Below are 12,228 nucleotides of genomic sequence, written 5' to 3'. Positions count from 1 at the left end.
TTTCTCCCTAACTCTCATCTCCTCCCTCTACTTCACATACTTTTTAATTACCTTCCTTGTACTCCTTTCTTGTCCTTCCTCTCTTCTTCCCTTCACATTTTCTTCCTTTACCATCTACACCTCCTTCTCTTTCCATTTCTCCACCTTTCCCCTTTTTCTTCTTCTCCTTCCCTCTCCTTTCCAGTCTCCTTCTCCTCCTCCTTGTCTTTTATTCTTCATATTTAGCATTTTCCTATTTCTGGTTGCAATAATTGAGAATCAGGGGAACCATTATAGCTAAAAATAAAATGGGGCAAAAGATAAGGCAACGTTCAGTATCATCAGAAGATAAAGTTGCAAAGAACAGATGGGGATCCACATTGAACCCTAAAGAGCAGTGAAGAACTGAAAACCAAATAGATTAATGGGCTTTGGATTATAAGAGTGAATGGCATTTCGAAGTACGGTTGTTCCACTATATCAGATCCCATAGATAAACCCAGAATGATAAGTGACCGTTAGTAGCAAATGGAAGAGTAAAGGCCAAGAATTGTCAATGGTGGACTTCTGAGAATAAAGAGGCAGCAGCAATGACTTCTTAAAAAGTGGACTACATGTTTTAAGAATGGATATACCTACAATGTGGTAGTAGGAACCTCAGTCTTAAAAATATTGATGGGAGATCTGAATGGAGATGTGATGCCTGCAGACATAGTCTACTTCTAGTTTGGAAACTTTGGAATGTGTTTCATGGAAAAAACATAAGTACTAGGAGTATTCGGTTCCTTTGAGGTGAGAGCTATTAGTTACATAGTTTTCAACATGATTCAGTTACTTTGCTTGAAAACTCCTGTGACCCCCCCCCCCCCCCCCACCCCCCATGCTCCGCACAACCATACACAATCACATATCAATGCTGTAATTGAAATCACCTCAACATGCTCTGACTTGCTGTTGATGTGGTGCTGGGCTGGTGCTCATACACAGTAGTCAATCTGAGCACACAGATCTTCAGCGTTAAACACGGGGAAGGGATAGAGTAGCAGCAGCAGGAGTCACTGAGACGAGAGCTGTGCTTCAGATCCCTTCAGGCTTTCTTTGCAGATTGGACTGCAATACCGCTTAGCTAGAAATATACGGCAGAGGTTCTTAAAAAAATCTAAAATAGACTCGGGGTGATTTACCCCCTTAGGTCCATTTGGTCAGATGATCTTTTTCCTTCAGCAGCGTCTTGTGGCGCTACATGAATAATCCTCCTCCTGACTCTGTCTACTCCCCTCTGATATTCTAAGACATCGCTGTCAGCCCACCGACACAACTACAACACAGTTGCTTAGTTCTGCTACTGCATTTATGTTATGAGCTTTGTTCTGGTACTGTATTTATGCTATGAGCTTTGTTCTGGTACTGTATTTATGTTATGAGCTTTGTTCTGGTACTGTATCTATTCACTGAGCTCTTCTGGTGTGGGTATGCTGCTATCCTGCTGCTTTCTGCACAAGCAGGGCAATATATATCATTTTTTATTATGATGGGGATGGGGGGGGGCATTGAAAGAAATTCTGCACAGGGTACCATTTAACCTATGGCTGGCACTGGTTACAGTTGCCTATTCTGGCTACCACATTGTTATGAGTGGGGTATTTTGCCAAAATTTTGTTATGGTGGTCTGTAAAAGGGGCGTCTGATATGGAATCTGTAATTTTAAGGGTGTTTATCATTCTAGGGTCTCTAAATAGGGGACTTCTAGCTGGGGGTCTGTATACAGGGCTGCACTAAATCTGACCTCTTTACTTCGGATGTCAGATATGTAGTATGTATTCAATTTGGGGTTTCTATCCAAAAGCTATTAATAAATCAAATCCTGTCAATTGGAGCATATTCTATGTAAATAGGCCGGCCATAAGGAAAATATTTTATTCCCATCTTCTGGGCAGCAAAGCCACATTGCCAGATCCATTACACACCACTCAGCAACGGCACCCTCATGGCTCCCATGGACTTATAATGGGGTCTGTCAGGGTTACTTTGTGGGGTCTGTAGTTTTGACAAGAAGAATAGCTCTACATGCTGTGCTATTCATCCCATCAAATCAGACAGAGGCTTTGAAGTATCCTGTGAACATCACCTTGTATCTGATCGCTTCCTTCGGAGTACTCTTTGGAACATCTTGTCACTAGGAGGTGCTTGCTTGAAAAGCTTGAGAACCGCTGTTATAATGTATGTTATGTTGTTACGTTGTCCATTTATTGTAGACCATGTTGACTTATTCTGTTTCCCTCTTATCTTTCAGGTTTGTCTGAGAATGTAGCAGATTTCGAGAAGAGAAGGCAAATATATGGTGTGAATTTCATACCTCCCAAAAAACCCAAAACCTTCCTGCAATTAGTCTGGGAAGCCCTCCAGGACGTGACTCTCATCATCTTAGAAATTGCTGCCATTGTCTCCCTGGGCCTTTCATTCTATGCACCACCAGGAGAACAGAGTGAGAGTAAGTTGGACTTTCCCCGAGTCTGTGGTATACAGCTTCTTGTCCTTATGTTTGTGTGTATATGTGTACTTGAAAGGCATCTTTGTAGGGATGTTGAGGGGCACAGGCTGGGTTGTCCCCTTCTTCTTCAGAGAAGGCTGAGTCGGTGAGAAGGTCCGGGTCTTTCCCGGGAAAGGAAGATTTACTTCCGTCTGTGTCGTCAACTAAGTCATAATTGGGGTCATAGAGCCCTTGTCCTCATAGGTTGTTAACTGTGTCTGTAGACTTTCATGGCCAGATTCTGACCACCCTGGATCAGAATTTGGACTGGATCAAATCGATGGATTCTCAGGAAAGAAGTAAAGGGCTCAGCACCAGACATTGCTGCTCTGATAACTTTCTTAAACAATGAACTGTGTCAAATGGGCGTATCCAGGCTGTAGAATTAAACATTGCTCCCGTGAACGGGGCAGATGTGGTATATCAGTATAAACAGTTTCTTCCTAGTGTAATGGGCACAGAAAGGCAATTAATAAACAGTCGTTTGTACCAAGGAAGAAATAAAAGTCTCTGGTTGACCAAGCCACACACCTCAGTACCTCTGCCAGATACCAGGTATATTAACAGTCTTTTGCAGAAGGTGCATACTGGGCAGTAACGGGTAGCAGATATTACACAGAGCAGTGGGAGCCTCCATGGAGATGGCTGTCTGTGGCATAGGTGCAGTGATGAGGACACTAACAATTTACTTTGCTTAACCCTTTCCAATCCAATTTTGGATTGAGGGTATCCTAAAAGGCTTTTTTTTTTTTGCTGTTATACAACGGTGTCATCTGCTGGCTAAAGCCAGTGTGTGTGCGCCAGAGAGGCTCCGACTGCGGAGTGGCTGGGAATAGACGGTAAGAATACCCTGTCGGACGTCTTCTGACATTGGAGCTGTACAATTTTCAATCAGAATGTAGGAAGACGTTAGACGGTGGATTTGGAAAGGGTTAAGCCTGTAGGGCTGGTTTCTTCTCCACCTCTGATGAACTGCTCGTGGGGCAAAATTACAGACTTGGCCTTGCAAGCCATGGAGCTTCTCCAAGATGTCTGCTGTTCACAGCATCTCACACACACTGCACGCTTCCAGCTTTCAGTCCATGATTTCCCACCAGAGACAGCCACACCCCGAGCCTCCCATGCCCTTAAAGTCACAGGAACTGTATTATTTTACATCTCCAAACAAGCAAGCACCTCTGTTACATCTTCACCCAGTATAAAACTGGTATAGACTTTCTCCAAACAAGTTCTCCGTCTACTATTTGTATTGATCACTGATTGCCATTTTTTTTCTAAATATTCAATTATGTATTGCAGCCACAGTATGTAGGGGGCAGTGTTGTACAAGTGCTTTGGTCATGCTGTTTCACTGCACAGCTGCTGCACTAAACCTACTTTCCCATGGAGTGAGAAGTGCAATATGGAGCACAGGCAGGTCTTGAACTGTAGTGTAGTACATGAAGTTACTACTTGCTCATTGCTGTTTAACTGCTGAAGGTGGTGCTTGCTGTCTATTCTTTAGGCTGCTGTCACATCTGCAGTGGGGGTTCCGTTTTCCTGCTCCATATGGAGAGCAGGAAAGGGGAATCCCCTGGCTAAATGGGTCCATCCTATGACAGAAGCGAACAGCACTGAAGGAACCCCATTGACTATTATGGGGTCCATTTGGTTTCCGCTCATCTGCCCTGCTTTTTACCGGAAGAAAAAGTGCCGTATGCAACGCTATTTCTTCTTTCTGGGTTTGGAGAAGCAATAATACATCATTAGGGGTTTGAGGGATACAGTGGGATGATAGGAGTCAGATTCTGAGGGAGAAAGTTGAAGAGGTGTAGACACAGATGGGTTAGATCAAGGAATGTCATAAGACTCTCTAAAGAGATATGTCTTTAGGACATACTTAAAACTGTTGATGTTGAAGTCTAGCTTGACTGGGGTAGCACATTCCAGAAAACTGGTGCAGCTCAGGAAAAGTTTTGGAGATGAACTGGGAGGTTCGGTTTATGGAGGAAATTAGTCTGAGATCATTGGCTGAATGGACAGCATGGGTAGGGCGATAGATAGAGATGAGGGAAAAGACATAAGGGTGGTGCAGCACTGTGGAGAGCTTCATGGATGAGTATAAATTGTATTCTATAGTGTATGTATTCTATAGTGTATGGGCAACTAGTGCAGTGACTAGTAAGATGAGTGTGGCTGCTCCATTCAAGATAGACAGGAGAGGAGAGAACTTAGTGAGGGGAAGACTGAATCATAGCAACTTGCAGTAATCAAGATGAGAATGAATCAGAGCAACAATAAGAATTGGCTGTTTCAACAATAAGAAAAAGACAAATTCTTGAGATGTTTTGAAGTGCAGGTCACATTTGCATAAAAGAGACTGAATATAGGCAATAAAAGAAAGATCGATGTCAAATATGATCCCAACTCATGAAAAACCATATCAAATAGAAGGAGCCCCAAAGCAAATATCAAAATTCGCCTTCATTGTGGTGATGACTTTTTCTACCCAGAAGGGTGTTAGGGCCCTTTCACAGGATGACCTGTCAGGTGTAGATGCCCAATAGGTCATGCTAGCAATATCATTCCTGTGCTTTTACACAGGAAGAATAAACACTACAGAATGGAGACAGAGCAGGTCGGAGATCTTCCTGTCCGCCTCCATTCACAGTAAACATGCAGTTGTTCATAAGTGAACAACTGCCTGTTTATACGGACCATTTCATTGTTAAGTTTTCTGCATGCATAAACTGAATGACGAACGAGAAGCGAACGAATTCTTGTTCGGCGTTCAGTCGGGGTGTGCCTTTACACTGAGCAATCATCATTCAGATTCTCACTGGATGTGGGAATCTGAACGATTTATGTGTAAAAAGTTTCCCCTTTCACACCCTTTCCATAGCTTTGGGGACAATTCTCCACCATCTTTGTTTTCTGACTATGGAGAGGTGAGTCCTATGCAGATTCTTCTCACCCAAAAGCAAATGGGAACCAATCTTCTCACCAAGAACTCCATGGTCCCTTTAGGAAGCATTCTGATAACTTTCAAGTCCAAGTAGACTAATATCATGGAGGACCCTTTAGTCTTCTGCACATTAAAATGACCAAATGTCTATGGAACCTCTTATGTAGGTAGAACATCAGCTTAACATAGTGATGTGTATCTTCCAGATGTAAGAGAAGGAGAAATGGTAATATTGTTTTACTGTTTGATGCTTTCAGGATTTAAGCCGCTCTCTTGGCTTCAAGCAGTATGTTGCGCTCCTCAAGTGTGTGCGATTGTTCTGAGCTGAAGAACATCCTGTATTATCTGGTGTACTCATCTCCTTCAGGATACTATGATTACCTGGAGCAGGGATTTCTTATTTAGAGCTGCTATATTATAGAATCACCACTTCAAGCCTGATATATCAAGAATATGGTGTGTCACTTGTAAAGCACTGCTCAACATGAAGATAGAGTTTTGGTCCTGATGCAAGTTTATCAGACTGAATCAGTGCTCGAAGGATGTATCTTAAGCTGTCCATACACATGAAAAATTCTTACAAGACATCTTGTATCTTAACATCTCATATTTCTACTTAACATATGGCCACCGTCCAACAATAACTCCCTAGGAGGGTCTTTTGTTTGGTGCCTTAAAGGCTATGTTCACCTTTGCACAGTTTTTTTAAACAATGTCTTTTTGGAAATGGTGACTTTTTGTAATTAGTTTTCATTAAAAAAAAATCTGATTGTTTGATTTCTATGCTTGTATTGTTTTCAAAGGCTCTGCAAACGGGAGGACTGAAATCATAGCAAATTCTGTTGGTTAGAGTAAATTGACGGATTCCTTTCCTAGCCTGCTCCCCTGTGCATTCACTGTCTTTCCACTGAGCTATTACAGAGGGGTATATGACTGTGCCAGGGATGGTGGAGGAGATCAGGAGGACAGAGAGCAGAGAAAGCTGTAATTTACCCCAGGGGATTTTTCTGCTCTTATCAACATGGAGGGGGAATGAAACCAGCAGCTACTCAGAGAGAGGATGGAGAGATAGCTGTGTAGTATTGAGTGGGTGTCGTTATGCTACACAGCTTTTGAAAGAGGAAAGGGGAGGGGTAGCTGAGCTTGTGTGAATTCATAAAAGGGATGAGCTGATCAGTGCTGGAAGCATCCTTATGCCAAAACCTGATTGTCAGAGATACTGCAAACCAAGTATGAGGCTTTCTAAATGCATGAAAAGGAAAACTCTATGCAAAAAAGTCAGATAAGAGCATCATCTTTTTCTGCAGGGACTTTGTAAGATATGTGTCAATTGAGTTTTCATGCTCAAAGGTTTCCTTAGCCTTTAAGCGTCCCAGGAGCAAGAATCACTTTTGCATCTAGGTATTTTCCCTCTGCTAGTGCACAATAGTAATATCAACACCCCTGTAGGAGGCAGTATATAGGAGAACAACTCCAATCCCATTAAAGGGCTTGTCTGAGTTAAGGACACACCTGTCACCGGGTCCTGCGTGCCTTAAAATAAAAATTCTGTGGTTACTCACCTCTTCCTGCTTCCCCATCCACCAGCTCTGGTCTCTGCTGTGACATCACTTTAGATGCTGAGTTCATCTAGAAAAAAAAGCAGCAGCAGCTAATGACAACATTCAACGATCATGGCTGAGTGCTGTCATTGGCTGCTACACCAGATTTATGGAACATCACAACTCCCTGTAAACAGATAGCAGAGACCAGAGCTGGCAGTGGGGGACGAACGAGGGAATTGGGAGTAGCTGATGATTTTTTATTTTAAGACAAGGGGGACTCAGTGACAAGGGTTTCCAGAACTCCGACAATCCCTTTAAATAAGGGACATGTTGTCTGGTCAAGAAACTTAGGGTGGCCATACACATTAGATAGGTGTCTGCCAAAAGCTTGCTTGGCTGACCGCTATCTTGTTCAACACCCCCATACACATGCACACTAGGTTTGGCCCAGTGTTCATGTGTTGTGAACGTAGAGAGGGACCAAAAAAATTGCCAGACATGTCTGGCAGCAGTTTTATTTCTTCAAAAACAGGGGGCTCTAGCAGGTGAAATCTAACTGCCTGGTGCTTATCTCCACTGACATCTGTCATTGGCGGAAAGTTGGGTGACCCACATACACATTAGATGATCGCCTGCAAAACTCAGCAAGTTTGAATGATACCGATCTACTGTACAGTATATGGCTAGCTTTGGAATTCAATCTCTCTCTACTATTATTATGGAGCATCTGCACCAATCCATTGACTTTTCTACTGTTCTCTATGTGACCTCGCTGGCTTTTGCCATATTCTTCAAGGGCCAGCACTAAGGTTTGGCATTGATGACATTGATGGCCAATTCTACAATGGTTTTCTGTCAACTGCCCCCTTGCCTACTTCTAAATATGTATTTTCTTATTATCTATAGCTACAGTGTTCCTTTCTGCGTTCAGTAATGCAACAGATGAGGCCCCAATGACCCATTCTTGTAGATCTCCATTACACACTGTCAAGAGATCTCAGAGGACATCTAATATAAAAAAGCCTACGGGCTTTTTCTTGCACAACACTTTGACCCCTTTGCGTGACCTTTGGTGGATGACTTTGGTGTCATTAAATTTGTTATATCCTCACCACCGCTGTAAAATCCTAAAATTTGAGTTTGATACATTGAGTGACCTTCAACGCAAAGCCAAAGCTAGTGGCGCTGTTGTGCTTCAGCCAATAGCGCCACTAGGGAGAGTCAAACGTTGCTAAGCGGTGTCCATATTAAGTTAATATAAAGAAGAGTGCTTACCAGTTTGACTGTTGTCAGGTTCCCAAAAACGTGGAAGACCAAGCCGTGGACGGCAAACAGTCCCGCTGGTAAGTAGGTTGAATTCATTGCAAATAGGTTACATTTTTTAATCATCATATCTATTTGGCGTCAGGTAAATCATCACTAATATAACAAGCATGATATATATTCAGGCGATCCAATATTAAAAACAAATGGATATGTTCAATTACTATTAGAACCTATTAACTCAGACAGATAAGGCACAAGGGTGAGATAAAACCAAATACCAACATTATCTACTAGTGCATGGGGAGAGGATGCAATTGATATTGTAATCATTTATTGACCCCCTTGAGTCATGTTTGTCTACAGTAGAGCCAATGTTTCCTGCCCTCGAAAGAATGTTATTTGAGTGTTCCCTTGTGGTCCTCCACTAATCACCTTTCATCTACATACATAGTGATTGCAAAACTGATTAACTTGTTCACAGTTGACTTATGGGACCTATAGGACTCCGAGCAGTCATCTATAAACAGCTAAGAACATATTTAGGAGGAGAAAAATTAAGAGATAGTCAGTGAGTCTGAGGCGGCCAGAAGCAGCTTTTATTAACAAATACTCTTGTCTCTGCCCAAAACTGGATTTTTCTCTAAACCAAAAGCATAAGTCCTCTAAATGCTGTCTCAGTGTTCATTGTGGATGACCAAGAATGACCTTCATCCACAGCAAGGTTCTCCATCCTACCATATTGTAATAGCTGTAAGAAAACAAAGAACAGTTCCTTGGAGGACCAACACATTGATTTTATAGGGCACCATGTAATACCTTGATTAACCTATGGGAGCACTGTTGGCGAGTTACTTTCAGGTTCCTTTGATTGCCGGAGGTCCAAGCAAAGATGATAAGCTTATTTTTGGGAGATACTGCTAAAAAAAAACATTTTCTAAAGCTGATAATCCCTTCTTTAATCAAACAATTTCTGGTCTGCTTGATAGAACCATGAGAAAAATGCTTGTCTTCAATCTAAATGTTCTTCATTGTTCTATTTTTTCTGAGTGGAGATAGAAAGGGACAAATTGGTGCCTAGATTTCCTTTTTATCACCAACCCCAAACAACAATAACCTGAATATGGCTGAAATAACACTAAAGATACTCAGACATGCAATAATAATACAGGATGTAGTCAAAAAACTGATCCAGCGCTATATCTCAATGCTGGTGTCCTATATTGAAATAACTATAGTGTACTTGAATAGGGGGGCATGGATGCGCTACATGATGGTATGGGGTGCCCTAGAACATGGATTTTAATTTTGCATTGTGGACTTCTTCTGCTATCATAGGGGCAGATCATCCAGGAAGACATCTGCAGCATCTAAGGAGCGGGCCCCAGCCTAATAGACAGCGAGGTTTAGATGTAGGCCTTGTCACGGTGGCTCTACCGTCGCCCACCCGGAGGGTAACCAGAGACACATCAAAGGGGCCGAGAGCAGGCTATTAAAGGGGTTAACCTTTTGCGGCTTACCTTGGTTGTTTGTCACGGGTGACGCCACCATTCCGTCCTCTGTGGTGACTTCTCGATGTTGGAATAAAAAGTCCACACGCCGGGTTGAAGGCTAAAGGCAGTACTGAGAACGGTCGGTAAAGCCGTTTACTTGAACACAACTTGAAATACAATCTAACACAGTCCACAATTGACATCCACTGGCAGGGTATTCAGTGCAGGAGAACACGTGTTTTGACAGGGAGGAAACACGGGAGGACAAAGTGACTTTAACAGGCAAAGTTATCTGTGTTTCTCTGTTCCTGGACACTTTCTCACAAACACTCATCGACTCTCTAGCGGTACACACTCACGGACTTGAGGAACGCACCCAGCACTGCACAGTGGGAACTCGCACTTCTTGCGGATTCTTGCTCTCGTCTATTCTGCCAGGAGGAAAAAAATAAGAGGTCCAAACCACTTGTTCGCAATCCTCTCAGCCTCTTCTATATTCACCGCACACAGACTGAAGGTGTCTGTGTGCAGACCGACTCCTCTCAGGACAATCCAAAAGACCATCAGACAAGAAAAGCCCCACTCCTGTCCCTTGCATCCACATATACAAAACAAGGTCACATGACAGACAAAGAGATACATTTCCAGACGTAACCCAGACTGTAAGCCATTCAGTGCTGCAGCTATGCAATACACATCATATTCACTCACATGGAACACACTGACAATACACATAAGCACAAAACTACATAGACCATTCAGAAACATCCAGAAGCTTCCACACATTAACTTCAGTACACTACACATCCAATGTTGCCTGCAGAAGATTCAGGTACTGACCCACGTTGAGAGTCCCTAGAATGAACACAGGTCCAACGACGGCGCCGTGCATATATCGTAGCAGAAGGAGGCCACTTTGAGTACGCTTTTCCTAATTCAGTCATAGCAGTGGTCCCACGGGACTTAGACAGACACGGAAGACGGATTTCTGCTTCTCACATGGTACTGTTTGACTTTGCAATGGAGTTTTACTCTCTGTTTCTTTCAGGGGCCACAACACTCTCATGCCATCATGTAGAGCAGGGGTCTCCAACTCCAGTCCTCAGGGACCATCAACAGGTCATGTTTTCAGGATCTCCTATAGTAGGAACACCTGTGGCAATGTCTGAGGCACCGACAATAATTACATCACCTGTGCAACACTGAGGAAATCCTGAAAAGATGACCTGTTAGTGGTCCCTGAGGACTGGAGTTGGGGAACACTGATGTAGAGCATCCATGCCTTAGGCAGACTGCACACAACTGGATGGGATTTTGGATGCGGGAACCCACACCGGAATCCAACCCAGTGCCCAGCCGGTGACCCCGCATACCTGGCATCTCTTGTCGTGCGCAGGCGACCTTCTGTATTGCAGATGGTCCAGCCAGCAAGCCATTGGACATGCATAGTACAGATTTTCCCACACCATTGCTAGGCGATGAGGCGGGTCCCGCGACCTTTCCGCAATGTCAATTGCGGAAGGGCCGCGGGTCAGACGGCTTACATTGACTTCAATGGAAGCTGTGCATGCGGTGTCTGCACAAAAATTGAACATGTCGCAACTTTTCCTCCGCGAGTGGAGAATCGCAATTGATTTCCGCTCATGTGCAGGAAAAAGTGCTTTTCATTAGCATGTTATGGACGCCATATGCTGCAGAACCCGGGGGCAGACCCCCGCCCCGGATTCCACAATTCAAATCCAGCTGTGTGCAGTCGGCCTTACTGTTCAAGTACGCTACTGTTATTTCAATATAGGACAACCGCATTGAGATATAGCGCTAGATCCGTCTTTTTGACTACATCCTGTATAGTCCCGACCCCAGAATAAATCCTCCCACCACAATTTTAAATGGTACATACAAAGCAGAATGTAATGGGAAATTACTTGACATATGAGCATATTATATAACAGGGAATATAGAAGTAGGATACAGTGACTGGCACTGATGTTGTATCTATCCAAGCCAACCTCGCCCAGCACATAATGATAATTACTCACTACATGTGAAGCCTACAATACATAGGAAATAGTTAGTATTCATCTCACGGGAGTAACTTAAAGCCCCTGGGTCCTAATGCAAAATCTGTAACATAGCCCCTCACCTATGATCTACCATTTTTGATACTGGTGGGCTTTTTTATGCAGCAGATGGGTCATTGACTCATTGGACCTCCTCAAGCATCCGGGATAAGGGTAACTACTACTTTTGCAACCCTAAAATGAAGTTTCCAGTACATATAGTCTGATTTTTCAGGGTCATTACACAGTGAAGCAGGGAGATGCCACTATTTTCCTCCAGGAATGTGTGGGGTTTTGGCGTTTGGATGCTCATTAAATAATAAAGAATTACATGAAAGAGAACAAGCAAATGCAAGCTCAGCAAATATGCACTGCCTCCGTAATAAAGTGTTAAATTCTCAGCGTCTTTCAGAAC

The 12,228-nt window shown here is 43.2% G+C and overlaps 1 protein-coding gene across 6 annotated transcripts in view; it reads left to right on the top strand.

The window, feature by feature from the left end:
• ATP2B3 (ATPase plasma membrane Ca2+ transporting 3) overlaps nt 1-12,228 on the top strand; it is a 232,591-nt gene that overhangs the window by 134,215 nt on the left and 86,148 nt on the right. For all 6 annotated transcript variants that reach the window (XM_066580669.1, XM_066580670.1, XM_066580667.1 and 3 more), the window contains one exon: nt 2,273-2,470. In XM_066580669.1, the coding sequence (XP_066436766.1) occupies nt 2,273-2,470 (198 nt within the window). The remainder of the gene's footprint in view (nt 1-2,272; nt 2,471-12,228) is intronic.

This window comes from Eleutherodactylus coqui, chromosome 10, assembly GCF_035609145.1.
Source record: "Eleutherodactylus coqui strain aEleCoq1 chromosome 10, aEleCoq1.hap1, whole genome shotgun sequence".
NCBI classification, from domain to species: Eukaryota; Metazoa; Chordata; class Amphibia; order Anura; family Eleutherodactylidae; genus Eleutherodactylus; species Eleutherodactylus coqui.
Note: the sequence above shows the minus strand (reverse complement) of the source record. Positions and strands in the feature narration are given on the sequence as shown.